The following is a 25,157-nucleotide window of genomic DNA, read 5'->3' as shown; positions in this document are numbered from 1 at the left end:
ATCGGGTCTCCCCAAACCATATACAAATATAGCTTACTATATAATGCATACAAAAACACATTAGTGCATAAAACTAAATTAACATAATTTCTTACTAAATAAAAGAGTAAATGAACATCATTCGTTTTATTTATAACTGAACTATTTGGACATTTAACACTTAATTTATCTCATAATCACATTAAAGGTTGAGAATATTTGTAGGGTTAGTGCAAATGTGTGTATAAACTAAGCTATCAGACTAATCGTTTATCTGTGCTCGTATACAAGCGAACTAATGCAGACACAAATGATCATTATAATGTAGTTAGAACAGCATTCATCATAACATGATCTTGTAGGAATTGTAATCAGGCGCTAAAGAGAGTGCCTATTAAAAGCAATTTGATCCAGTAAGATCAGTCGGGCTCATGAAGGACACCTGATGTCAAAGGTCACATCAGCTGCACTGCGTCCAGAGAGAGATCTGGAGATTCAGGACAAACATCAAGGGTTTCCCAGTATCTGATTGATTACAGGTTCAACTGTGATGCTCTAAACACACAATACAGAGAGACTTTATTTTCACCAAGACAAACTGTGCAGTAATGACCGACGCTGGACTTTAGTTTAGTCTGATGAACGGGCATTCAAACGAACATGAACGATCTACAAACATCAACATCATTAAACAGACTGCTTCATACGACACTTCCTCTTTAAATCTCTACAGCTTTTGATAAATCTCTATAGTAACACTCAGACAATCCAGCCTGATCTCCAGACATCATTAATCATCATGACATCAGACAGAAACACACAGTCAGAAATCATGAAGTTTAGGTTCATTAGTCATAATTTATTATTGAAATAACTTTGGTGTCAACAGGAATGAAGGAAGAACTCGATTATCGTCTCGTTCAACACCTGCACTCTCTCTCTCTTCTTTCCAAACAACTAAATAAGGAAACAAAACCTTCTCAGTGAACATGAGGTCCGTCTCAGGCCTCGTTCAGACCTCCATGTCACTGATGCACTGCCGCTTCCTCCTCATCCCGTCCTCCACCTCGCCCGAAAGGAGGAAAGAACTTCCTCTTGGAGAAGGCCGCATGTAGAGCCGGGCCGTCTGGAGATCCTGACGGGATCCTGAGCGTCTCTGGAGCGGACGGCACCGCAGGAGAGCTGAGGCCGGATCTGCTGTTGAACCCGGAGTCCGACAGATCCGGTTTTACACTCATTACAGACCAGCAGTCCTGGTTACACACCTCCGAGTCGCTGGATGACCTCATCTGGACGTCTGGATTGTCCGGCCGTGTCCCAGCTCTCCTCGTCTGAGGGGTGATGGAGGATCTACGACCGGTTCCTTTGATCCGAAGACCACCGTGTCTTTGCTTCTTTACACCGTCATCAGAAGAACCGGAGTCTTCAGAACTTCCATCGTAGGGATCCAGACACTGAAGATCAGAACATTTACAGCCTCAAGAGGACTTCAAAATAAGACAAATCAGTTCTGATGCAGTAATTCTCCTCCTGTTTTGGGTTTACCTGCTGGTAGTTTTTCTGGAGTTTCTCAGGAGCTTCCCGGATCTCCGGAGCGCTGCTTTCACAACCCTGACATGAGAGATGATGGAGTCAGAAGTCTTTAAGGCCACAGAAGAGTCTGAGGTTAATCTGATCAGAAATACCTTGCTGCTGACATCAGACCATCTGGGGTTAGTGTCTGATTCAGAGTCTGAACTCGAATCTACTTTACACATCTCCTGACAGAAGAACACAAACATTAAAGATAGATATTTTTTTAAATGCAGTGATGCAACATTGTGTTTGCAGACAGTCTCATCAATCAAATAATGAAGAAAAAACGAGAATGAAGTAAAAAAGGTCAAAATCTCACCATGTATTTGAATGCCAGTCTGCCAACAACGTCTGACTGGACAGTATTGATCAGTTCTTCCATTCCAGTGAATCTCATTGATCTCCTCAAAACATCTGACTGAATTTACTCGCTTTATATCGTCAATCACTTCATTCTTTCATTGTGTGTGTGTGTGTGTGTGTGCTCGTGCTCGTGCTCGTGCTTCAGTCGAGGCCTTCCTTCAGATCTGAAGCCAATAATAAGGTAAACTACTCGCTTTATCAAAATATTCTTAAATATCAGATGGAATTTTAAGACGGACGATCATTGAATCATGAGCAATCTTAAATTCGACTATTAATTTTCACATAATAATTGGCAGAAGAAACAAAAACACTTAATGAAGTGAGGACAGGTGGGACGAAAACTTAATTAGATTTAATTTGGGGAGAAAATTTGTCCACCATGTTTATTTCATTGATATATTGATGAAACATAATTTTATTTTATTAAATTAATTATTATTAAATTAAATTGCGTGTGTATATATGTAAAGCTTATCATACAAATAAAGCAAATTCTTTATTCTTTCACATTTTCAATTTAAGAGACAAAACAAACACGCAGTAGAAAAACGACAGTTTAATAATGTAGGATGTTATGTGAAATTTCAGAATCCGCTCATTAATTAATTTCTAACATCTTCTGACTGAGTTTGAATCGGGTTCGAGTGCTGATGGCTGAGGCGCGTTACGCGCATGCGCGGCGCGTCAGATCCGGGCCTGCGGAAGGATGAATGTAAATGTCAAAGATGGCGGCGGAGGGAGGAGGGAAGGAGATGAACGAGATCAAGAGTCAGTTCAGCACGCGGGAAGGCGCGTATAAACTCCTCACGCACTCCGAGTACAGCCGGCCGAACCGCGTGCCCTTCAACTCGCAGGGCTCGAACCCCGTCCGAGTCTCGTTCGTCAACGTCAATGACCAGTCCGGTAACGGCGACCGAATCTGCTTCAATGTGGGCCGGGAGCTTTACTTCTACATCTATAAAGGCGTCAGGAAGGTGAGAACGACGCGCGATTGTCTTCAGCTTTTTGTGTAATCGCTGTTATTTCACATCATTAGTGACGGCGGCGTGAATGTCACACGCACGCACACGCGCACGAGCGCTCTTTCGCTGCTGACGCGCGTTTGTTTGTTTATCTGTGCGTGTGTCGCTTTGACAGGAGTGTGTTTGCTGTTATTCAGTGTGAGGATCGTTGATCTGCTGTGAACAGTCCATGTGGTTCATATGCTCAGTAGTTTCTATGGTTCATGTACTCATATGTTCAGTGGTTCAGAATATGTTCAGTAGTTTTTATGGTTCATGTGTTCATGTAGTTCATATGTTCAGTGGTTCATATTTTCAGCAGTTCATATGTTCAGTGGTTTCTATGTATCATATATTCAGTGGTTCACTTCATATGTTCAGTAGTTCATATATTAAGTAGTTTTTATGGTTCATGTAGTTCATATTTTCAGCATTTCATATGTTCAGTAGTTGTTATGGTTCATATGTTCAGTAGTTGTTATGGTTCATATATTCAGTAGTTGTTATGGTTCATATATTCAGTAGTTGTTATGGTTCATATATTCAGTAGTTCATATTTTAGTTTTTATGGTTCAGCAGTTCATATATTCAATAGTTTTTATGATTCATGTAGTTCATATTTTCAGCATTTCATATGTTCAGTAGTTGTTATGGTTCATATATTCAGTAGTTGTTATGGTTCATATATTCAGTAGTTGTTATGGTTCATATATTCAGTAGTTGTTATGGTTCATGTAGTTCATATTTTCAGCAGTTCATATATTCAGTAATTTTTATGGTTCATGTAGTTCATATTTTCAGCAGTTCATATGTTCAGTAGTTTTTATGGTTCATATATTAAGTAGTTTTTATGGTTCATGTAGTTCATATTTTCAGCATTTCATATGTTCAGTAGTTGTTATGGTTCATATATTCAGTAGTTGTTATGGTTCATATATTCAGTAGTTGTTATGGTTCATATATTCAGTAGTTTTTATGGTTCATGTAGTTCATATTTTCAGCAGTTCATGTAGTTCATATTTTCAGCAGTTCATGTAGTTCATATTTTCAGCAGTTCATATGTTCAGTAGTTTTTATGGTTCATATATTCAGTAGTTGTTATGGTTCATATATTCAGTAGTTGTTATGGTTCATATATTCAGTAGTTGTTATGGTTCATATATTCAGTAGTTTTTATGGTTCATGTAGTTCATATTTTCAGCAGTTCATATATTCAGTAGTTTTTATGGTTCATGTAGTTCATATTTTCAGCATTTCATATGTTCAGTAGTTGTTATGGTTCATATATTCAGTAGTTGTTATGGTTCATATATTCAGTAGTTGTTATGGTTCATATATTCAGTAGTTGTTATGGTTCATGTAGTTCATATTTTCAGCAGTTCATATATTCAGTAATTTTTATGGTTCATGTAGTTCATATTTTCAGCAGTTCATATGTTCAGTAGTTTTTATGGTTCATATATTAAGTAGTTTTTATGGTTCATGTAGTTCATATTTTCAGCATTTCATATGTTCAGTAGTTGTTATGGTTCATATATTCAGTAGTTGTTATGGTTCATATATTCAGTAGTTGTTATGGTTCATATATTCAGTAGTTGTTATGGTTCATGTAGTTCATATTTTCAGCAGTTCATGTAGTTCATATTTTCAGCAGTTCATGTAGTTCATATTTTCAGCAGTTCATATGTTCAGTAGTTTTTATGGTTCATATATTCAGTAGTTGTTATGGTTCATATATTCAGTAGTTGTTATGGTTCATATATTCAGTAGTTGTTATGGTTCATATATTCAGTAGTTTTTATGGTTCATGTAGTTCATATTTTCAGCAGTTCATATATTCAGTAGTTTTTATGGTTCATGTAGTTCATATTTTCAGCATTTCATATGTTCAGTAGTTTTTATGGTTCATATATTCAGTAGTTGTTATGGTTCATATATTCAGTAGTTGTTATGGTTCATATATTCAGTAGTTTTTATGGTTCATGTAGTTCATATTTTCAGCAGTTCATATGTTCAGTAGTTGTTATGGTTCATATATTCAGTAGTTGTTATGGTTCATATATTCAGTAGTTGTTATGGTTCATGTAGTTCATATTTTCAGCAGTTCATATATTCAGTAGTTTTTATGGTTCATGTAGTTCATATTTTCAGCAGTTCATATGTTCAGTAGTTTTTATGGTTCATATATTAAGTAGTTTTTATGGTTCATGTAGTTCATATTTTCAGCATTTCATATGTTCAGTAGTTTTTATGGTTCATATATTCAGTAGTTGTTATGGTTCATATATTCAGTAGTTGTTATGGTTCATATATTCAGTAGTTTTTATGGTTCATGTAGTTCATATTTTCAGCAGTTCATATGTTCAGTAGTTGTTATGGTTCATATATTCAGTAGTTGTTATGGTTCATGTAGTTCATATTTTCAGCAGTTCATATATTCAGTAGTTTTTATGGTTCATGTAGTTCATATTTTCAGCAGTTCATATGTTCAGTAGTTTTTATGGTTCATATATTAAGTAGTTTTTATGGTTCATGTAGTTCATATTTTCAGCATTTCATATGTTCAGTAGTTGTTATGGTTCATATATTCAGTAGTTGTTATGGTTCATATATTCAGTAGTTGTTATGGTTCATATATTCAGTAGTTTTTATGGTTCATGTAGTTCATATTTTCAGCAGTTCATATATTCAGTAGTTTTTATGGTTCATGTAGTTCATATTTTCAGCATTTCATATGTTCAGTAGTTTTTATGGTTCATATATTCAGTAGTTGTTATGGTTCATATATTCAGTAGTTGTTATGGTTCATATATTCAGTAGTTTTTATGGTTCATATATTCAGTAGTTGTTATGGTTCATGTAGTTCATATTTTCAGCAGTTCATATATTCAGTAGTTTTTATGGTTCATGTAGTTCATATTTTCAGCAGTTCATATGTTCAGTAGTTGTTATGGTTCATATATTCAGTAGTTGTTATGGTTCATATATTCAGTAGTTTTTATGGTTCATGTAGTTCATATTTTCAGCATTTCATATATTCAGTAGTTTTTATGGTTCATGTAGTTCATATTTTCAGCATTTCATATGTTCAGTAGTTTTTATGGTTCATATATTCAGTAGTTGTTATGGTTCATATATTCAGTAGTTGTTATGGTTCATATATTCAGTAGTTTTTATGGTTCATATATTCAGTAGTTGTTATGGTTCATGTAGTTCATATTTTCAGCAGTTCATATATTCAGTAGTTTTTATGGTTCATGTAGTTCATATTTTCAGCAGTTCATATGTTCAGTAGTTGTTATGGTTCATATATTCAGTAGTTGTTATGGTTCATATATTCAGTAGTTGTTATGGTTCATGTAGTTCATATTTTCAGCAGTTCATATATTCAGTAGTTTTTATGGTTCATGTAGTTCATATTTTCAGCATTTCATATGTTCAGTAGTTTTTATGGTTCATATATTCAGTAGTTGTTATGGTTCATATATTCAGTAGTTGTTATGGTTCATATATTCAGTAGTTTTTATGGTTCATGTAGTTCATATTTTCAGCAGTTCATATGTTCAGTAGTTGTTATGGTTCATATATTCAGTAGTTGTTATGGTTCATATATTCAGTAGTTGTTATGGTTCATGTAGTTCATATTTTCAGCAGTTCATATATTCAATAGTTTTTATGGTTCATGTAGTTCATATTTTCAGCAGTTCATATGTTCAGTAGTTTTTATGGTTCATATATTAAGTAGTTTTTATGGTTCATGTAGTTCATATTTTCAGCATTTCATATGTTCAGTAGTTGTTATGGTTCATATATTCAGTAGTTGTTATGGTTCATATATTCAGTAGTTGTTATGGTTCATATATTCAGTAGTTTTTATGGTTCATGTAGTTCATATTTTCAGCAGTTCATATATTCAGTAGTTTTTATGGTTCATGTAGTTCATATTTTCAGCATTTCATATGTTCAGTAGTTTTTTTATGGTTCATATATTCAGTAGTTGTTATGGTTCATATATTCAGTAGTTGTTATGGTTCATATATTCAGTAGTTTTATGGTTCATGTAGTTCATATTTTCAGCAGTTCATATGTTCAGTAGTTGTTATGGTTCATATATTCAGTAGTTGTTATGGTTCATGTAGTTCATATTTTCAGCAGTTCATATATTCAGTAGTTTTTATGGTTCATGTAGTTCATATTTTCAGCAGTTCATATGTTCAGTAGTTTTTATGGTTCATATATTAAGTAGTTTTTATGGTTCATGTAGTTCATTTTCAGCATTTCATATGTTCAGTAGTTGTTATGGTTCATATATTCAGTAGTTGTTATGGTTCATATATTCAGTAGTTGTTATGGTTCATATATTCAGTAGTTTTTATGGTTCATGTAGTTCATATTTTCAGCAGTTCATATATTCAGTAGTTTTTATGGTTCATGTAGTTCATATTTTCAGCATTTCATATGTTCAGTAGTTTTTATGGTTCATATATTCAGTAGTTGTTATGGTTCATATATTCAGTAGTTGTTATGGTTCATATATTCAGTAGTTTTTATGGTTCATATATTCAGTAGTTGTTATGGTTCATGTAGTTCATATTTTCAGCAGTTCATATATTCAGTAGTTTTTATGGTTCATGTAGTTCATATTTTCAGCAGTTCATATGTTCAGTAGTTGTTATGGTTCATATATTCAGTAGTTGTTATGGTTCATATATTCAGTAGTTGTTATGGTTCATGTAGTTCATATTTTCAGCAGTTCATATATTCAGTAGTTTTTATGGTTCATGTAGTTCATATTTTCAGCAGTTCATATATTCAGTAGTTTTTATGGTTCATGTAGTTCATATTTTCAGCATTTCATATGTTCAGTAGTTTTTATGGTTCATATATTCAGTAGTTGTTATGGTTCATATATTCAGTAGTTTTTATGGTTCATGTAGTTCATATTTTCAGCAGTTCATATGTTCAGTAGTTGTTATGGTTCATATATTCAGTAGTTGTTATGGTTCATATATTCAGTAGTTGTTATGGTTCATGTAGTTCATATTTTCAGCAGTTCATATATTCAGTAGTTTTTATGGTTCATGTAGTTCATATTTTCAGCAGTTCATATGTTCAGTAGTTTTTATGGTTCATATATTAAGTAGTTTTTATGGTTCATGTAGTTCATATTTTCAGCATTTCATATGTTCAGTAGTTGTTATGGTTCATATATTCAGTAGTTGTTATGGTTCATATATTCAGTAGTTGTTATGGTTCATATATTCAGTAGTTTTTATGGTTCATGTGTTCATATGTTCAGTGGTTCATATTTTCAGCAGTTCATATGTTCAGTAGTTGTTATGGTTTATATATTCAGTAGTTTTTATGGTTCATGTAGTTCATATTTTCAGCAGTTCATATATTCAGTAGTTTTTATGGTTCATGTAGTTCATATTTTCAGCATTTCATATGTTCAGTAGTTGTTATGGTTCATATATTCAGTAGTTGTTATGGTTCATATATTCAGTAGTTTTTATGGTTCATGTAGTTCATATTTTCAGCAGTTCATATGTTCAGTAGTTGTTATGGTTCATATATTCAGTAGTTGTTATGGTTCATATATTCAGTAGTTGTTATGGTTCATATATTCAGTAGTTTTTATGGTTCATGTAGTTCATATTTTCAGCAGTTCATATGTTCAGTAGTTGTTATGGTTCATATATTCAGTAGTTGTTATGGTTCATATATTCAGTAGTTTTTATGGTTCATGTGTTCATATGTTCAGTGGTTCATATTTTCAGCAGTTCATATGTTCAGTAGTTGTTATGGTTTATATATTCAGTAGTTTTTATGGTTCATGTGTTCATATGTTCAGTGGTTCATATTTTCAGCAGTTCATATGTTCAGTAGTTTTTATGGTTCATATATTTAGTAGTTTTTATGGTTCATGTAGTTCATATTTTCAGCAGTTCATATATTCAGTAGTTGTTATGGTTCATATATATATATATATATATATATATATATATATATATATATATATATATATATATTCCGTAGTTGTCATGGTTTTCATATAATCAGTAGTTTTTATGGTTCATATGTTTAGTCGTTTTTTTGGTTCGTATGTTCAGTAGTTTTTGTGGTTAATGCATTCATGTAATTCATACGCTCATATGTTCAGTGGTTTGTATGTTCAGTAGTTTCTAAGGTTCAGTAGTTTCTATGGTTCATATGTTCAGTGGTTCATATGAACCGCTACTAAATACTTGAACCGATCTGAACCTATGGACCGCTGAACAGATGGTTCTAATGTTCTATAATATTTCATATGTTCAGCGTTACTGTGTTCATATGGTTCAAATGTTCAGTGCTTTATACGGATCATGTGTTTAGTTGTGGTTCATGTAGTGAATATTCACAGCAGTGTCATTCCATTTTGACTCGATGCTTGTTCTATTTCTCTTGGACGAATGCCTTCTGCTGCTTTTAGTCTCTTTTGTAAGTTTCTTTTGGATAACAGCATCTGCTGAATGAACATGTCAGTGTTTTGCTCATGCAGCATCACAGAGTTCACAGGTGGGATGATTTATGTCATGTATTTCTACCCTAATTTTATGTCTTTTTATTTATTTTAAACTGACAAATCTGTTTTCAGATAATTGATACTATTGTTTGACTTATCAAATGCACTACTGCGGCTGTAAAGTGCTGTTGTACGTCAATCCATCGCGTGTCATTGTGTTGATGTTTAAACGGCAGATGAAACGCACACACTAAATAAAAATAGAGACATTCCACCTGCCTGTCTCTTGTGTTGTGAGCAGGTGTATCAGTGTGAGGGACGATGTGATTCAGGACAGTCCTGTGGTGTGTTGTTGTGACTGGCACCTGTCGCAGAGTTTCTCAAAGGGAATCCGTTTGGTTGAAATGCTTTTGTTTCCAGCGGTGCAGGTGTTCAGTTACACTTTCTCTCTGTTCGGCCACAGGCTGCTGACCTGAGCAAGCCGATCGACAAGAGGATTTACAAGGGAACGCAGCCCACGTGCCACGACTTCAACCACCTGACGGCGACGGCGGAGAGCGTGTCCCTGCTGGTGGGTTTCTCAGCCGGGCAGGTCCAGCTCATCGACCCCATCAAGAAGGAGACCAGCAAACTCTTCAATGAAGAAGTGAGTGAGAACTAATTCAGACACTGGTGTTTAGTTTCTCTGGATTCCTTTTTTTAATTGTTTAATTTAGGGCTGACCGATATATCGCATGCGATTGTCACGCGCATTTCGTCAGTAAAGCCGGTTCCCTGATTACCGCTAAATCGCCATCACCTGCTTTCAAATGGAGCGGCATTTAATAGACAGAGCCGTAGTTCACTGACAAGCCACGCAATATCGCGTTCATATCGCAGATGAATCGCCTTTGATAATGAACGTGATATTGGGTGGCTTGTCAGTGATCTACGGGAATCAGGGAACCTAGCCTGGGTGCCAGCCCGAACCCCGCCCACAACATTTTTTGGACGGGAAGTTCGGTCTGGACTCGATCCATTGTGGAGTAATTATGCTCGGCTTCCAGAAGGCCGAGCCAATCAAATTGCCAGGGCGGGCTTTAACCGATGATGGACAGGCTATCTGCGGTTACGTAACCACCCACGTCATCAAAGAGCGCTTGGGTTGAATTGGTTTTCACCAACGATGACTGCAGCTGGAGAAGTAAGATGTTTAGATTTCGCTATCACGTCTGTAATAAAAGAAATCGACAGCGCATTAATTTTAAAAGACGAACAAAGAACCGCAATCAAGGCATTTGTCGATGGGAAAGATGTGTTTGCCGTCCTTCCAACGGGATTCGGCAAAAGTTTAAGTACAAGTTCAACATACGTCACTTACTGCGTTGATCTGATTGGTTGTAGGTCTATCCAATTGAGTGCAGAGTTTTTTTTTTTTTTACTGGTTCGGTTAAGACACGCCCCATAATTCAAGTGCAATGGAGCAGTATCAGACTCACACTCTGCCTAGAATATGAGTATGACGAAGTCAGGCTACAGGGAACCGGCTTTACTGACGAAATGCGCGTGACAATCACATGCGATATATCGCCCAGCCCTAGTTTAATTCAATATTAATAATCAAAAAAGATGACCCTGTGTGTGTGTTTTTTTTTTTTTTTTTTTTTCTCAGAAATTATATGTTGTCTGTTTTAATTTTTCTGAAATCTGTGTTTTATGATTTTAATAGTTTGTTTTTCAAAAACATGGGAATCAAATGAATGCATAAAACTTTAACAATTTAATTAATCTTTTATAATTGAATCAAATGAAAATCCTTTTATTTATTAGAAGTACATTCTGCTGTGCAATAGTGATTTATTTCTGTCATAATTTCTTAAAGTTAAGGCGAACTCTCAGATGAAATGGTGAAACTGCTGAAGAGACTCTCAGATGAAGTCATGTGTTCATACAGTGAGACGCAGACGAGCGTCATGTACACTCGAGTTTGTGTAGTAGATCAAACTGAGACGGTCATCAGATTTACACAGCAGTCATTAAAGTGCCCCTATTATGCTTTTTCAGATATTATCTTTCATGCATTGTAATAAAGCTGGTTGAGAATGTAAAAGGTCTGCAAAGTTTTAAAGATCAAAGTACACGATAAATAGTTATTGTCGTCAGTAATTCCAGTCTTACTTCTGTAACTTGCATGTGTAACAATTAGGGCTGCACAATTAATTGGATGATTAGAAAAATAACATTGAATTCATGCTTAAACGATTTGGCCTAGTGCGATAATGAAATCGGAAAGGCTGCGATTATTATTATTATTATTTTATTTATTTATTTTTTTTAATTTGCGGCTTGTCAGTGAAGTACGACTCCAAATGCTGATCCATCTGTTGCTTATAATGTGCGTTTGAAAAGGCAATGTGGCAAACATCTTTCCAGACATGAGAAGCATTTATTAACATCTTGTCCAACAAAAGACAACATTTAATAACATGTATTTACTTCATAACGACAGTTGAGCGTCCTTCTGTGAGGCTTCTTACACAGAATAAGGCAGTCGTGTGTTTATTAATCATGTTTACTCAAAGCGTTTCAATCTTCTCTTTATTCAGGTACAGCGATAGTATGATCAAAGCCACTGGAAGGCAAGCCTATAACCTTTAGCCAAAAAAGCGTAACAGCTAAAGCTAACGCTCCGCACGTGATTAAGTTAGCCGTTACGCTTTCTCCAATGGTAAGAGATACAGACCCTCTTATCTCCCCATTATATACAATCTCTGGTATGATGCCCATAGGGATTTCCTGGAATGACGCATGTTATCTACTTCTACTGCAGAGCATATTTGCAGTTTCTGCATGAGAGCGCCCTCTGGCTTTCAGATGGAGAAGCATTTACTGCTGATCACAGAGCCGTACAGCTCTGACAAGTTATGTGCCAAATCACGTGCGATTTAATTGCGATTAATTGTGCAGCCCTAGTAACAATGTAACACATTTGCATAATGTCCACCTATGGTCTTCATTGGCTGCCTTTGGAATTGATTGTCTACTCTGACCCGCCCTCAAACGCTGTCGCTGGTTCCTGTTGTGTATGTCGAGAAGATGCTGTTTTCGGCTCTGCAAAAGCAAATTGTCTTTGTAAACGCTTCCTAAGGATGAGGATGTAAAGAGTCAGTGGTTAAAATTACCGCAGCGATACAACAGCAGTAAAACCTTCTCAAATCTCTGTGAGGTCTAAATGGGATTTACAAAACACTTATTCATTAAAGATGGGACAGTACCCACTTTATTTGGACCAACTTGCTCCTCAGAATCACAGTCTGTAAGTATGAGCAATTATTAATGTATATATTTTATACAGTGTTCAAAATAGGCAGTTAATTTGTTTTATATTGTGTAGATCTCCAGCTAACCCAAGTTATTACTGTCTTACTGAAATAGTAACTAATCAGCTGTGGCTCACTATTACCTAAAATTGTGTTCATTAATGCAGATTGTCTGTCATTCTTACTATTCTGAGTAATGATAAAGGATGGAGCGAGATTTGTTTTTGTTATTCACGTTAGTGCTCGGCTAACACATGCACTGTTATTGGTACAGTTAATAATACAGTTCCCACATGTGCACCACAATAAATTAGAAATATACACATTGGTTTGTTGGACATACACTTGTTAATGCTGATGTTGAGGTATTACAGTTGCAACATCTCATGATGAACGTCAACCTGAGTAGTGTATCACTGAGAAACGTCCTGCTCAGGTCGTCCTTGCGATGGAGGATAGGGTCGAATAACTAGTTCTTCCAGTGTTTCATCATCGGACTCGAGGTCACATTGATATGGTAAAATTGAAGCCATTGTTACTGTCTTTTCAGTGTGTACAATCGCTGAGCTTTAGGAAGCCTCCCGACCAGAACTGAAGTTCAGTTGTGATAATGTGTAAGCGGTAGACCAATCGCTAGCCTGGATGCCAGCCGAACTTAGCCCCGGCCACAACATTTTGAGGTCGGGGAGTTCGGTCTGGACTCGATCCGTAGAGGAGTAATTATGCCCGAACAGAAACTGTTCGGACCAATCACATTTGTCAGGGCGATGATTGACAAATTATCACCAGAAACATAATCAGCCACGTCATCAAAGAGCGCTTGGGTTGAATTAGTTTACAACAATGATGGCTGTTGTTGAAGAAATGAGATGTGTAGATTCCACCATCGCGTCCGTTATAGAAGATATCGACAGCGCATTAATTGGCAAGTACTCCGTGTATACTTAAATTCTTTTTACAACACCGGAAAAGATTGTTTACGCTCATCTTCTACTAGTTCCAGCATGTGTGCAGTTGAGTTCTATTGACAACTATGCGTCGCTCAACATACATCACTTACTCTGTAGCTCTGGGGTGCGTTTCCCGAAAGCATCGTTGGTGAACCATGGTCGTAAGTCCCATTGAACTCTATTGGTAACGACGGAACTTGCGACCATAGTTCGCTTTGGGAAACGCACCCCTGATTGGTTGAAGGTCTATCCAATTGAGGTCTTTCCTGGATCGGTTGAAATACGCCCCCATAATCAAAGCCCAAGGGAGCAGTGTCAGACTCATATTCGAACTAGAATTGAGTATGACCACGTCAGGCTAACCAATCGCAACAGACTGGGTCGTCTGGCCAATCAGAGCAGAGCAGGCTCTCAGAAAGGAGGGGTTTAGAGAGTCGTTTGAGAATCATTGGAAAATGTGGTGATGTGCAATTACGAGAAAATTAAACGTTTTTTTGTTTTTGATGCATGTAAACCTGTTGTAGGAGACTCCATGACACAATTCTGAACTTTTAAAATAGCATAATAGAGGCACTTTAATATTCACACCCACCAGTTCATATCAACATTTGATTAAGTGTGCAGCCCTACATCTGATTTAGTCATCCAAATGTTGCCAAATTCCATGTGTGGATTATTCTTTTCTTTTCTTTTTTTGGAAGTGTTTAAATAATTTGATAATCTGTATATCTAACCCATGTCCTCTCTGTCTCTTCTCGTCCTCCTCCACGAATCTCACTCAGAGACTTATTGACAAATCTCGAGTAACATGTGTAAAGTGGGTCCCGGGCTCCGAGAGTCTCTTCCTAGTAGCTCATTCCAGTGGAAACATGTACCTGTATAATGTGGAGCACACGTGCGGCACCACGGCGCCTCATTACCAGCTGCTGAAGCAGGGTGAGAGCTACGCCGTGCACACGTGCAAGAGCAAGTCCACGCGCAACCCTCTCCTCAAGTGGACGGTCGGAGAAGGGGCGCTGAACGAGTTCGCCTTCTCACCCGATGGGAAGTTCCTCGCCTGCGTGAGCCAGGACGGTTTCCTGCGGGTCTTTAACTTCGACGCGGTCGAGCTGCACGGGACCATGAAAAGCTACTTCGGGGGGCTTCTGTGTGTGTGCTGGAGCCCGGACGGGAAGTACATCGTGGCCGGCGGCGAGGATGACCTGGTGACCGTGTGGTCGTTCGTGGACTGTCGGGTGATCGCTCGAGGGCACGGACACAAGTCCTGGGTGAGCGTGGTGGCGTTTGACCACTACACCACCAGCGTGGAGGAGAGCGACCCCATGGAGTTCAGCGGCAGCGACGAGGACTTCCAGGATCAAATCCACTTTGGCCGCGACCGGGCCAACAGCACGCAGTCACGTCTCTCCAAACGCAACTCCACGGACAGCCGGCCGGTGAGCGTGACGTACCGCTTCGGCTCCGTAGGGCAGGACACGCAGCTCTGCCTCTGGGACCTGACGGAGGATATCCTGTTCCCGCACCTTCCGCTTTCCCGAACGAGAACGCACACTAACGTCATGAACGCGAGCTGCCCGCCCGCCGGAGGAAGCGGCAGCGGCACAGTCATCACCACCACCGCAACCAACCCCAGCGCCAACGGCAGCAACAACAGCGCCGCCAACACGCCGGGCAACTCGCTCCCCGCGCCGCTGCCGCGCTCCAACAGCCTCCCGCACTCGGCCGCCGGCACCGGCAACAGCAAGAGCAGCGCGACGGATAACCCCATCGCTACGGGCGTCAGCAAGTTCGCCACGCTCTCACTGCACGACCGCAAAGACCGGCATCCCGACAAAGACCACAAGCGTAACCACAGCATGGGCCACATCAGCAGCAAGAGCAGCGATAAACTCAACCTGCTCACCAAAACCAAAACGGACCCTGCCAAGACACTGGGCACGCAGCTGTGCCCGCGCATGGAGGACGTGCCCTTGCTCGAGCCGCTCATCTGTAAAAAGATAGCGCACGAGAGACTCACAGTGCTCATCTTTCTAGAAGACTGTATTGTCACCGCTTGTCAGGAGGGGTTTATTTGCACATGGGCGAGACCCGGCAAAGTGGTAAGTTCTTTCCGACTCTTTCCGTCTGCTCCTGGATGACTTCCTCTGCATTCACAGAATGTCGGTCACATGGTTTGCTTTAGTCGCTCAGACTGAGAACTCTTCTCCTTTATGGTATCCTGTGTTGTTAATGCAGGTCCTGCGGAGCCGCAGTGCTGTACGTCTCTTGTGTCTTACTTCAGCTGAAGGCCTGATATGAATCGGTGCATTAAAATAAAGGAGACATGCAGTGCTCTGGAACCTCAGGACCAGGAATAGGAACTTCTGGTTGAGACTATTGAGTGACACTATTGACTATAACCCCTTATTTACACTGCACATGTCTGCGGCGCGTTACAGCTCCGCCGCGGCCACCGGAGTCGATCGCGGCCACTCAATTCAATTCTCGTGTTTACGCCAGCCGCGCCGCGGCACGTTTCAGAAGCGGCTCGCCACGCTGCTTCGCTAAATATAGGCATCAAGTCTATTTTTGACAGACGCTGCGTCCAAGCTGCACAGTTCAAAATAAAGTCAAAATAACCACTCTGTGTAGACTCCCGCTCATATTTCACATCACTACGAGGCCAGAAATTGACGACAAGAGATTTGAAGTTGAAAAACTTGAAATGCTATTGGTGTGAGTTGACACCGTGTAGAGGACGGAACAAAACCTCGCCAGAGCCGTAACGTGCCGCAGGTGTGTGCAGTGTAAATAAGGGGTAAGGAGCTGAAATGGGACACTAGTCATAGATAGCGAGGGAGCAACAGACGCCATAGACGAGGGGTGGCGAGCTCCGGTCCTGGAGAGCCACAGTCCTGCAGAGTTTTGCTCCAACCCTGATAAAAACTCACCTACCTGTAGCTTCCTTGTAACCCTTCAGACCATGATTGCCTTGTTCGGGTGTGTTTGATTAGGGTTCAAGCAAAACTCTGCTGGACTGTGGCTCTCCAGGACCGGAGCTCGCCACCCCTGCCATAGACGGTCTAGATCAGTGGTCTCAAACTCAATTCCTCTGCACAGTTTAGCTCCAACCAGCTCCAACTCACACCTGCTTGGAAGTTTCTAGTAATCCTGAAGACCTTGATTTGCTGGATCAGGCGTGCTTGATTAGGGTTGGAGCTAAACTGTGCAGAGGAATTGAGTTTGTTCTAGACATAATTTTGACTTCCACCAAATATTTTGTTTTTGTGATGTATTCTTACGATTATAGTGTATAGTCTCTTGTTCCCTTCATGTGAGTTTTGTGTTCATTTGATGGATATTGCTGCCTTTGTAAAACGTTCTAAATCAATGACTGTCCACTTGGGTTAGTATGCAGCCTTAAGCCCAAAGTATACTTTGTTTTTTACACGTACACTAGTGTATACGTACAGTCCAGCGCGTAGCCTTTCAAAGTATACTCCATTTGATAGCGTGAACGAATGCAGGTGGGGACACACACGCTCTAGAAAGGATTTTAAAAATGTGCCCCTTTGAGTGGATTCGTAAACGCCTCTGATTGTGTTCATGCGCTCATCGGATATGTCTGTGATTGGCTACAATGATCACAGCAGTGTTTGAAAGCTCACAGATTTGAAAGCGGTTTGAAAGACCCACTTGGTACCGAAGACAGTACTTTTGACAACCCTATTTTCTACACTCTATTTTCTATTTTTCTGGACCTCAGCGACTCAATTCTCCGCAAGGTCGTCCGCCGTTTTAAATGCGCGAGCCCTTAAATTAGAATGGATTTTGATTGGCTGACAGTGTTTTAAAATCGTTCTGAAAGTGATCCCAACAATATCGTTATCGTTATAGCTGTGGTGTGGACACTGGACAGTGTTATTCTTTTATATTTAGAAAGATTTTTAGAACTATATCTTTATCTTTTATAATTTACGCTCTTGGTGTGAACGGCCTTAAGAAGGCGGGGCTTACTGACAAGACAGAGCAGGTTACTGATGATATTAAACAAAGTCCCAGCTTTTTTAAAGAAATTCAAACAATAAAAAGCGTTTTGTGGCTCTTTAATGTGTCGTGACAGATCGCGGTAGCTCCTCAACTCAAGCGGCTCGTGAACCGATAATCTCTTCCTATAGTTCATTTATAGCATCAAATAAACATGAATGAACATCAGAAGGAATGTTGTTTCAAACGCGGAAAGACGTCAGTACACATAATTTTTCAAGTTCACGTCCACCGAAGTCCACTCCTGACTGCTTTGTCGAACAAAATGGCGGATTCTGCGTTATGATTGGTTAGATCGCTTGTCAATCAAACTCCCGTCGAAGGGTCAATTGGAAATAAGCTATTATTTAAATGATGTCATTCATAACTGAAGACGTTTTTTACATTTTTGGCATAACAGACATTTGTGTATATTTTTAAATAAAATATTATTTGCAAAGAGTTTAAAGAGTTCGGCCTTGGCGCGTACTATTCCGGTGACAAAATTTGCGTCACGGACCCTCGCGTGCGCATGAAAACTGAAGTAGACTTTGGGCTTTAGGAGGAACAGAGCTCATGTTTGGCGTGGGAACGTTTACACAATGAATGTTGTATGTTTTGGAGGATCGTATTGTGTGGTCATATTTTTCCCTGTGTACATGGCTTGGCAAAAGTTTTCAGATGTTCTTCTCTTCTTTTTTTCCAGGGTTTATTGTCATCCCAAAACCAAGCCAACTCTCCCAGTGGAACAGTAGTATAGCCACAATAATTCTGCTGCTAAGAGATCCGCATCGCGCCGCTGTGACACGGAGGGCCGCGCCGCCGTTTTCTCTCCTTTTCCCTTCGGTTCTTTCTGTCCTTCATCCCGGAGGCCCGTGTACGCAGTGAACATGCTGAATTTGTGCATCAACGGAACGGCTGAACCGCGGCCATGGGCTTTCCTTTTGATTTCCCAGAGTATTTATTTGATTTATTTTGTTTTCGTTATGGTTTTCACTCTCAAATGCATCTCACTGTATTATTATTTTTCTCTTGTGTATTTCAAGCTTGCCTGAGGTGTGGGAAATCAGTGAATCCCGGGTGGAAAAGCAGTCGTCTTTGAACTCCAGACGTACTTCCACCCCCAGATCCCTTTTAATAGTTTTATTTTCACCCTCTTTCATACGGAATAGATCTGACCCCCGTTGTTAAACTTTGCACTGATTTTATTTTGGGTTTTTGTTTTTTTGTAACTACTATAAAGGATCAAAAAAGACAAAAAAGAAAGACGTAGATGTTTGGGGAAGGCCTTGATGCACTTGGCTTTAATATCCTCTGTCTTGAAATCTGAATCTGAAAAGCTGGATGCTGCAATCATAGTTTTTTAAAAAGAAAATTTGTTTGCACTTAATAGTTTATTAGAAGAGAATGGCTTTACATTTTTGTGTGCAAGGACTCACAGACCGGTATAATGTGGAGAATTATGATTAAAACTTTGTATCTATTGAGCATTTATTTTAATATTGTTTCAGATAAAAATCTGCTTTGTATTATATGTATAATATTGTAATTCAGTGATTTATTGGAGCAAAAGCAAATGATCAGTAACTCTAGTGGAAGTTTGTCATCATCACAGGAAATAGTGACATTTCTAAAGCAGAAAAATAGACATAATAATATTAAAAATAATCTTAAATATGCAGGTTTCTGTTTTTTTTTTTCTTCTTCTTTTTTTCCATTTTTCCTTGTCTCTTGTACAAAAGTCACCCAAATGTATTTTGATATAGGAGATTTATGTATGCGAAACGCTAGATCGTGTCGTCTGGCAGCAGAGCGTCGGACGCTGCTAATAAAACGTATGAAGCTCAGGAAGTCTAGCAGACGAAGAAAACAAATCTTATGACAGAGTTTCAAGAGTTCATATTTTGCTTACCAACAGCAAAGTTATTCTGTGTACTACTAAGAAAAACCCACTAGGAACGACTAGGTTTAAAGTCGCCCAGTAGAATCTTACAGTGTGACACTATTAAATGTCATAACATACCCTTTTTTGTGACTACCAGTCATTGTTAATGAAATATACACTAACCGGGAAAGACGTGGTCATATTTTTGATTCATGTGGTTAACATTTTGCATTTCACATTTTGTTCTTCATTAAAAAAGTCCATGGATGTTTGGTCTCGTGTGTATTGTCTTTGGCTGTCATGTTTTGTGTACTAGCTGTTTCTTTTACTAGGGTTTGTGCCTTTTTACCATGGTACAGAAGAACTGAAACATGTTTTTGAGCAACTCCAGAACTTCAGCAGGTCAAACCAGCTTTCATAACCTTTGAAAAGATCATTTATTTGATGCTTTTTTAAAGCTAACTTTTATTTATGCCGATTGTTTCAAATTTCATGCAAAAATGCATTCATGTAAATCTTCCCAGTGTGGTTCAGACTGATCTGTGTTCATTAGTGATGGTTATGGTATCATTTTAAAGCCATACTAATTTATGATGTCTAAACATGACACTTTGAACAAGTGTAAAGTAAAACCCCTTTATTATGATCCTAATGAACTTTTATCCAATAATATTCATTAAGCTGCTGTGAGCTGGAAGCGTCTCTGGAAATATAGAGTAATAATAAGAGCGGGAAGAACAGGCACCGATCGGTCTCGTTCAGAGAGTCTGCTTTGGGTTAAATGATGGTCGAATGAAGAATGAAAGTCTGCTGCTTTAGATTTAAGCTGCATCCATTTTTATCGAATCTGAAACAAAATGTAATCAAGTAATCATGTGATTTGAGATCCCATGCAAATATTAGCTTGTTTTGGTTTGAAAACTGCATGTTTCTGTGTGTACAAAGAACTTTATTTTATTATGTGAAATGGAAATGTTGACATTTTCAGTCTGTTCAAAACAACATTGATATAAACCCATCCTGCAGACACGCCATTACTTGCATTGGTCCTCTGGGTTTGGGGGCGTGGCTTGCTGACATCAGTAGTCCTGTGGGTTCAAGGGGCGTGGCTTGCTGACATCAGTAGTCCTGCGGGTGGCGCTCCAGCGGAGGCATGAAGTAGCTCTTGAAATGGTGTGGCTCCTCTTTGGGCTTTTTACACCAGAAGAAAAGAGATTCAGATGACGGATGCAAACAGGATTTTAATCTGGATTAGATAATTCTACTCAATGTTCTGCTCTAAAAGCGATTACTTTGCTCAGACGTGAGTGGCACTTTTTTGGGATGGCAGGCAGAGAGCCGCGGTGAGAAACCGTCAGGGCCGGGAAGCTGGACACCGGGTACGGGATTTTTGGTGTCGGGACCACGACGTTGAGTTTGGGCAGCTCCAGAGGGAAATGAGAGGCGTTTCGTCGGCTGAGCGGGTCGCCGGCGTGCTTGAGATGCTGCAGACATGAAGTCGAGAACAGTCAACACTGTCGAAACATCTGATTAACCTATAACCTATACATCTAACCCTAACCTATAACGCTCCTTTCACAAGATGTAATATCAGTCTCTGGTGTCTCCAGAATGTGTTTCAGCTCAAAATCCCCCACAGATCATTTATTATAGCTTGTCAAATTTGCTCCTATTTGGGTGTGAGCAAAAACACACTGTTTTTGTGTGTGTCCCTTTAAATGCAAATGAGCTTCGCTTTCCAGAAGAGGGCGGAGCTTTAACAGCTCAACAACAACAAAGCTGGAGAATCTCACGCAGCCAAAATGTTGTAAAATTGTTTATGTTGTGCATCTTTCTGATTATCTTCTTGTGAGAGTTCATTAATCGCTAGTGCTTCAGTTTAACTTGAATTATTGGAAATGCTCTTTCTACACTTCTGAACACATGGTGCATTGTTAATATCTTGCAAAGGATTTCTGTTTGCCTTTATTAAGAACATGAAGTGTCACCTGTCTTCTGCCCTGCCGCGCGAGACGCCACAGCTGATCCACAGACGTCCCGCTGGACTCTCCGTCCGCCGCTCCCACCGCCTTCCGCAGGCTCGCTGCTTTCCTCTCCGCCACCCTACAACAGAGCGAGAGCTGAACACATCCTGACTCATCTTTAATGAAGGTACAGACCGATCAGGTGATGAACCTGTCAAACCGTTACAGAATAAGAGTGTGTGTCGTGCTGACCGCAGCTCTCTGAAGCAGGGGTGCTGCAGTGCTGCGCGGGCGCTGATGCGCTCCTCGGGGTCATAGGTCAACATCTGGTGCAGCAGAGACAGGCCGGCTGCAGAACAGTGAGGAACCAGCTGAGAGATCCCGCAGCCTTTGCGAGGTGGGAAATCGAAGCGCATCGCACGAGACCTTCACACACAAAACCACAGTCACATGACCGTGATGTCATCCGTTTTACCCAATATACCATTTCAAGCCGCTGTTCCGTAACGATGTTGTGTCTGAGGGAATCAGTATATGTGACTATATGTTGTGTTGTTGTTCAGATCTCACTGTTTGAACTTTTGCAGCAGCGTTCCGTCCGGCGTTCCCAGCACATCGTGGATCTTGTTGACCTGGTCCAACTCGTTACGTCCGGGGAATAAAGGGCTCAAACTACAAGACGTGGAAACGGACAGTTAGAATATGATGACAGTTCAAGACAGGAACACAAGAACAGAAGTACCTGAGGATTTCAAAGAAGACGCATCCAGCACTCCACATGTCCATCTTCTGAGAGTAGTGTCCGTCGGTCAGCAGACACTCCGGCGCGCGGTACCAGCGGGTGGAGATGTACTCGGTGTGAGGAGGTTTGGAGTAGATGCTCCTGCAGGAGCCGAAGTCCGCCAGCTTCAGCACGTCATTCTGTCAGGAAGAGACATCAGACGCTGTGAGTGAGAGTTTGTGCGTCAAACCCGTGTATGAACGTCTGATAAACTAGCTGTGAGGTTAAAGACGCAGATGAAAGCTCAGAGGATCACGCCACGCTTGTGTTTGCTGGAGGATCTTGCTTTAGAGCATCATGTTCGCTGGGAATGACAATGGAATGATTGAGCGTAAAGCCCTCATACGGGCTCATTTAGAGTACAGCGAGGTCAAGATCAAATTCACTCGCATTGTGACGATCTCCTGTGTTCAAGTACACACTTGTTAGTGAGAGAGTTTAACCCTTGACTTACTTTGATCAAGATGTTCTCCGGCTTCACATCTCTGTGGAATATTCCATGGCTGCGTTTAGAAAAAGAACGGAACAGCGTCATTAACGTCACACACACACAGGAAGCTGAAGAGTGTGTGAACGGTTGCGAGCGTCACCTGTGCATGTGATCCAGAGACCGGCACAGCTGATACATGTAGTGCTTGGCTTTGCTCTCAGACACCGGATGTTGCCGCCCTGGAAGAGGAAATATAACCAGCGTATTCCTTCTGTGTGATTCATATTCAAACATGAAGCATCTGACGCACAAACACACACCTTTGATGAACTCGTATATGTTCATTTCCATGAGCTCGCATATCAGCGACAGAGTCCCGGTGTCTTTATCGCTGTGAACCAGAGCCTGTGATCAGTTCAGCTGATATTATATTCATTCATTGAGTTGATACTGAAGTAAATACTCACTAGATGAGCTCGTGAAGCTGGAGGATGTTGGGATGAGGACTCAAGCGCTTCATGGCTTGAACCTCCCTGAGACCGTGAGCCTGATCCACACTGACGGACCATCACAATAATCACAATCATCATAATCATCACAATCATCATATTCATCATAATCATCATCACAATCATCATAATCATCACAATCAATCATTACAATCATCATATTCATCACAATTATCATCACAATCATCATAATCATCACAATCAATCATCATAATCATCACAATCATAATCATCATAATCATCACAATCATCATATTCATCATAATCATCATCACAATCATCATAATCATCACAATCAATCATCACAATCATCATAATCATCACAATCATAATCATCATAATCATCACAATCATCACAATCATCATAATCATCATCACAATCATCATAATCATCACAATCAATCATCACAATCATCATAATCATCACAATCATAATCATCATATTCATCATAATCATCACAATCAATCACCATAATCACAATCATCATAATCACAATCATCACAATAATCACAATCATCATCATCATAATCACAATCATCACAATCATCATAATCACAATCATCACAATAATCACAATCATCATAATCATCATAATCATCATAATCACAATCATTACAATCATCACAATCATAATCACAGTCATCATAATCACAATCATCACAATCATAATCACAATCATCACAATCACAATCATCATAATCACAATCATCACAATAATCACAATCACAATCATCAAAATAATCATAATCACAATCATCACAATCACAATCATCAAAATAATCATAATCACAATCATCACAATCACAATCATCAAAATAATCATAATCACAATCATCACAATCACAATCATCACAATCATCATAATCACAATCACAATCATCATAATCACAATCACAATCATCATAATCACAATAATTACACAGTAATTTTGATCATGTCAGGAGCAGGACGAAGGAGACAGAGGATCAGCAGAAAACAGATGCTCATTTACATGTCTGTGAAACACACTCTCTCTCTCTCACACACACACACACACACACACATTTTCTCCTGTGTGATTTTATATTAGGGTTGAACACGTGACCTCAAGGTCGCGGCCAGTGCCTGGTGACGTCATACCTCGCGATGGTCTGTTTCATGGTTTTACAGGCGTAGTGTTTCCCGTCCTTCAGGCTCTGGACCTTCATCACCTCAGAGAAAGTTCCCTCTCCGATCTTCCTGATGACTCTGTAATCTACAGCACAGCGAGATCAGACACACACACACACACACACACACACACACACACACACACCACAACAATCTTACTGTTCATTCCTCAGATGGAGACGGCGCATGTCAGCAACAACCATAGATTTATTTCTCGTTTTAACTGAAAATCCACGCGTTTATGACACAGATATGACACTGATCAGCGGAGCTCCAGCGCGAGTCGCGCAGCCGCCACCGGTCTCCATGGCAACGGCGTGCGTTTGAACTCTGACCTGCAGCCGGAGGTCGCGCGCTCTTCACCGATCACTATCGACCATCATCATCATCATCGACATTAACGACAGATTCTCACCTCTGTGTGAAAACACACGAGTCCTGCTCTCCGCTCGCGCGAGACTCATTTCAGCACATTCAGTTTCTCACATGAACGCGTTTCGGGTCGAATGAAGCCTGAATAACTGCAGAATTGATCTGAATTCACTGCGGATCATTTTCCCGCTGATCATCTTTCTCGATCATCAATATGAACAGCTGTCGCATCACCGCGTCACGTTTACATCTGTTTTATTATTATTATCATCGTGATTATTATTAGTAATATTATTTTTAGTAGTAGTATTTTAGTATTACTGTGTTTAAATATCTTTCTATTTGATTTCTTTTCCATCGTGTAACATTATTATTGTATTTACTCT

At 39.5% G+C, this 25,157-nt stretch overlaps 3 protein-coding genes across 7 annotated transcripts; 1 reads left to right on the top strand and 2 right to left on the bottom strand.

The window, feature by feature from the left end:
- Positions 1-817: 817 nt before the first annotated feature.
- Positions 818-2,625, bottom strand: LOC125269201. 2 transcript variants are annotated; one of them, XM_048192040.1, is made up of 4 exons: positions 1,874-2,625; positions 1,665-1,739; positions 1,525-1,590; positions 818-1,433 (listed from the first exon to the last, which is right to left on the bottom strand). In XM_048192040.1, exons 1-4 carry the CDS (start codon positions 1,949-1,951, stop codon positions 1,005-1,007), a joined length of 648 nt encoding a protein of 215 aa, XP_048047997.1. In that variant the 5' UTR covers positions 1,952-2,625; the 3' UTR covers positions 818-1,004. The 2 variants fall into 2 exon arrangements, with proteins under 2 accessions (XP_048047997.1, XP_048047998.1); XM_048192041.1 differs by having other exon boundaries at positions 1,665-1,736.
- wdr20a (WD repeat domain 20a) lies at positions 1,983-19,832 on the top strand. 2 transcript variants are annotated; one of them, XM_048192031.1, is made up of 4 exons: positions 1,983-2,098; positions 9,890-10,072; positions 14,458-15,774; positions 18,387-19,832. In XM_048192031.1, the coding sequence occupies exons 3-4, from the start codon at positions 14,545-14,547 to the stop codon at positions 18,438-18,440; spliced, it is 1,284 nt and encodes a 427-aa protein (XP_048047988.1). In that variant the 5' UTR covers positions 1,983-2,098; positions 9,890-10,072; positions 14,458-14,544; the 3' UTR covers positions 18,441-19,832. The 2 variants fall into 2 exon arrangements, with proteins under 2 accessions (XP_048047988.1, XP_048047987.1); XM_048192030.1 differs by lacking the exon at positions 1,983-2,098 and adding an exon at positions 2,611-2,894.
- Positions 19,833-20,493: 661 nt separating this feature from the next.
- On the bottom strand, positions 20,494-25,157 carry LOC125269197 (MAPK/MAK/MRK overlapping kinase-like). 3 transcript variants are annotated; one of them, XM_048192034.1, is made up of 12 exons: positions 24,815-25,157; positions 24,370-24,484; positions 23,208-23,297; positions 23,061-23,131; positions 22,901-22,979; positions 22,765-22,813; positions 22,272-22,450; positions 22,100-22,201; positions 21,782-21,955; positions 21,554-21,668; positions 20,858-21,049; positions 20,494-20,756 (listed from the first exon to the last, which is right to left on the bottom strand). In XM_048192034.1, exons 1-12 carry the CDS (start codon positions 24,861-24,863, stop codon positions 20,685-20,687), a joined length of 1,287 nt encoding a protein of 428 aa, XP_048047991.1. In that variant the 5' UTR covers positions 24,864-25,157; the 3' UTR covers positions 20,494-20,684. The 3 variants fall into 3 exon arrangements, with proteins under 3 accessions (XP_048047991.1, XP_048047989.1, XP_048047990.1); XM_048192032.1 differs by having other exon boundaries at positions 22,901-23,131; XM_048192033.1 differs by lacking the exon at positions 24,815-25,157 and adding an exon at positions 24,559-24,743 and having other exon boundaries at positions 22,901-23,131.

Source organism: Megalobrama amblycephala, linkage group LG5 (assembly GCF_018812025.1).
Source record: "Megalobrama amblycephala isolate DHTTF-2021 linkage group LG5, ASM1881202v1, whole genome shotgun sequence".
NCBI lineage: Eukaryota > Metazoa > Chordata > Actinopteri > Cypriniformes > Xenocyprididae > Megalobrama > Megalobrama amblycephala.
Note: the sequence above shows the minus strand (reverse complement) of the source record. Positions and strands in the feature narration are given on the sequence as shown.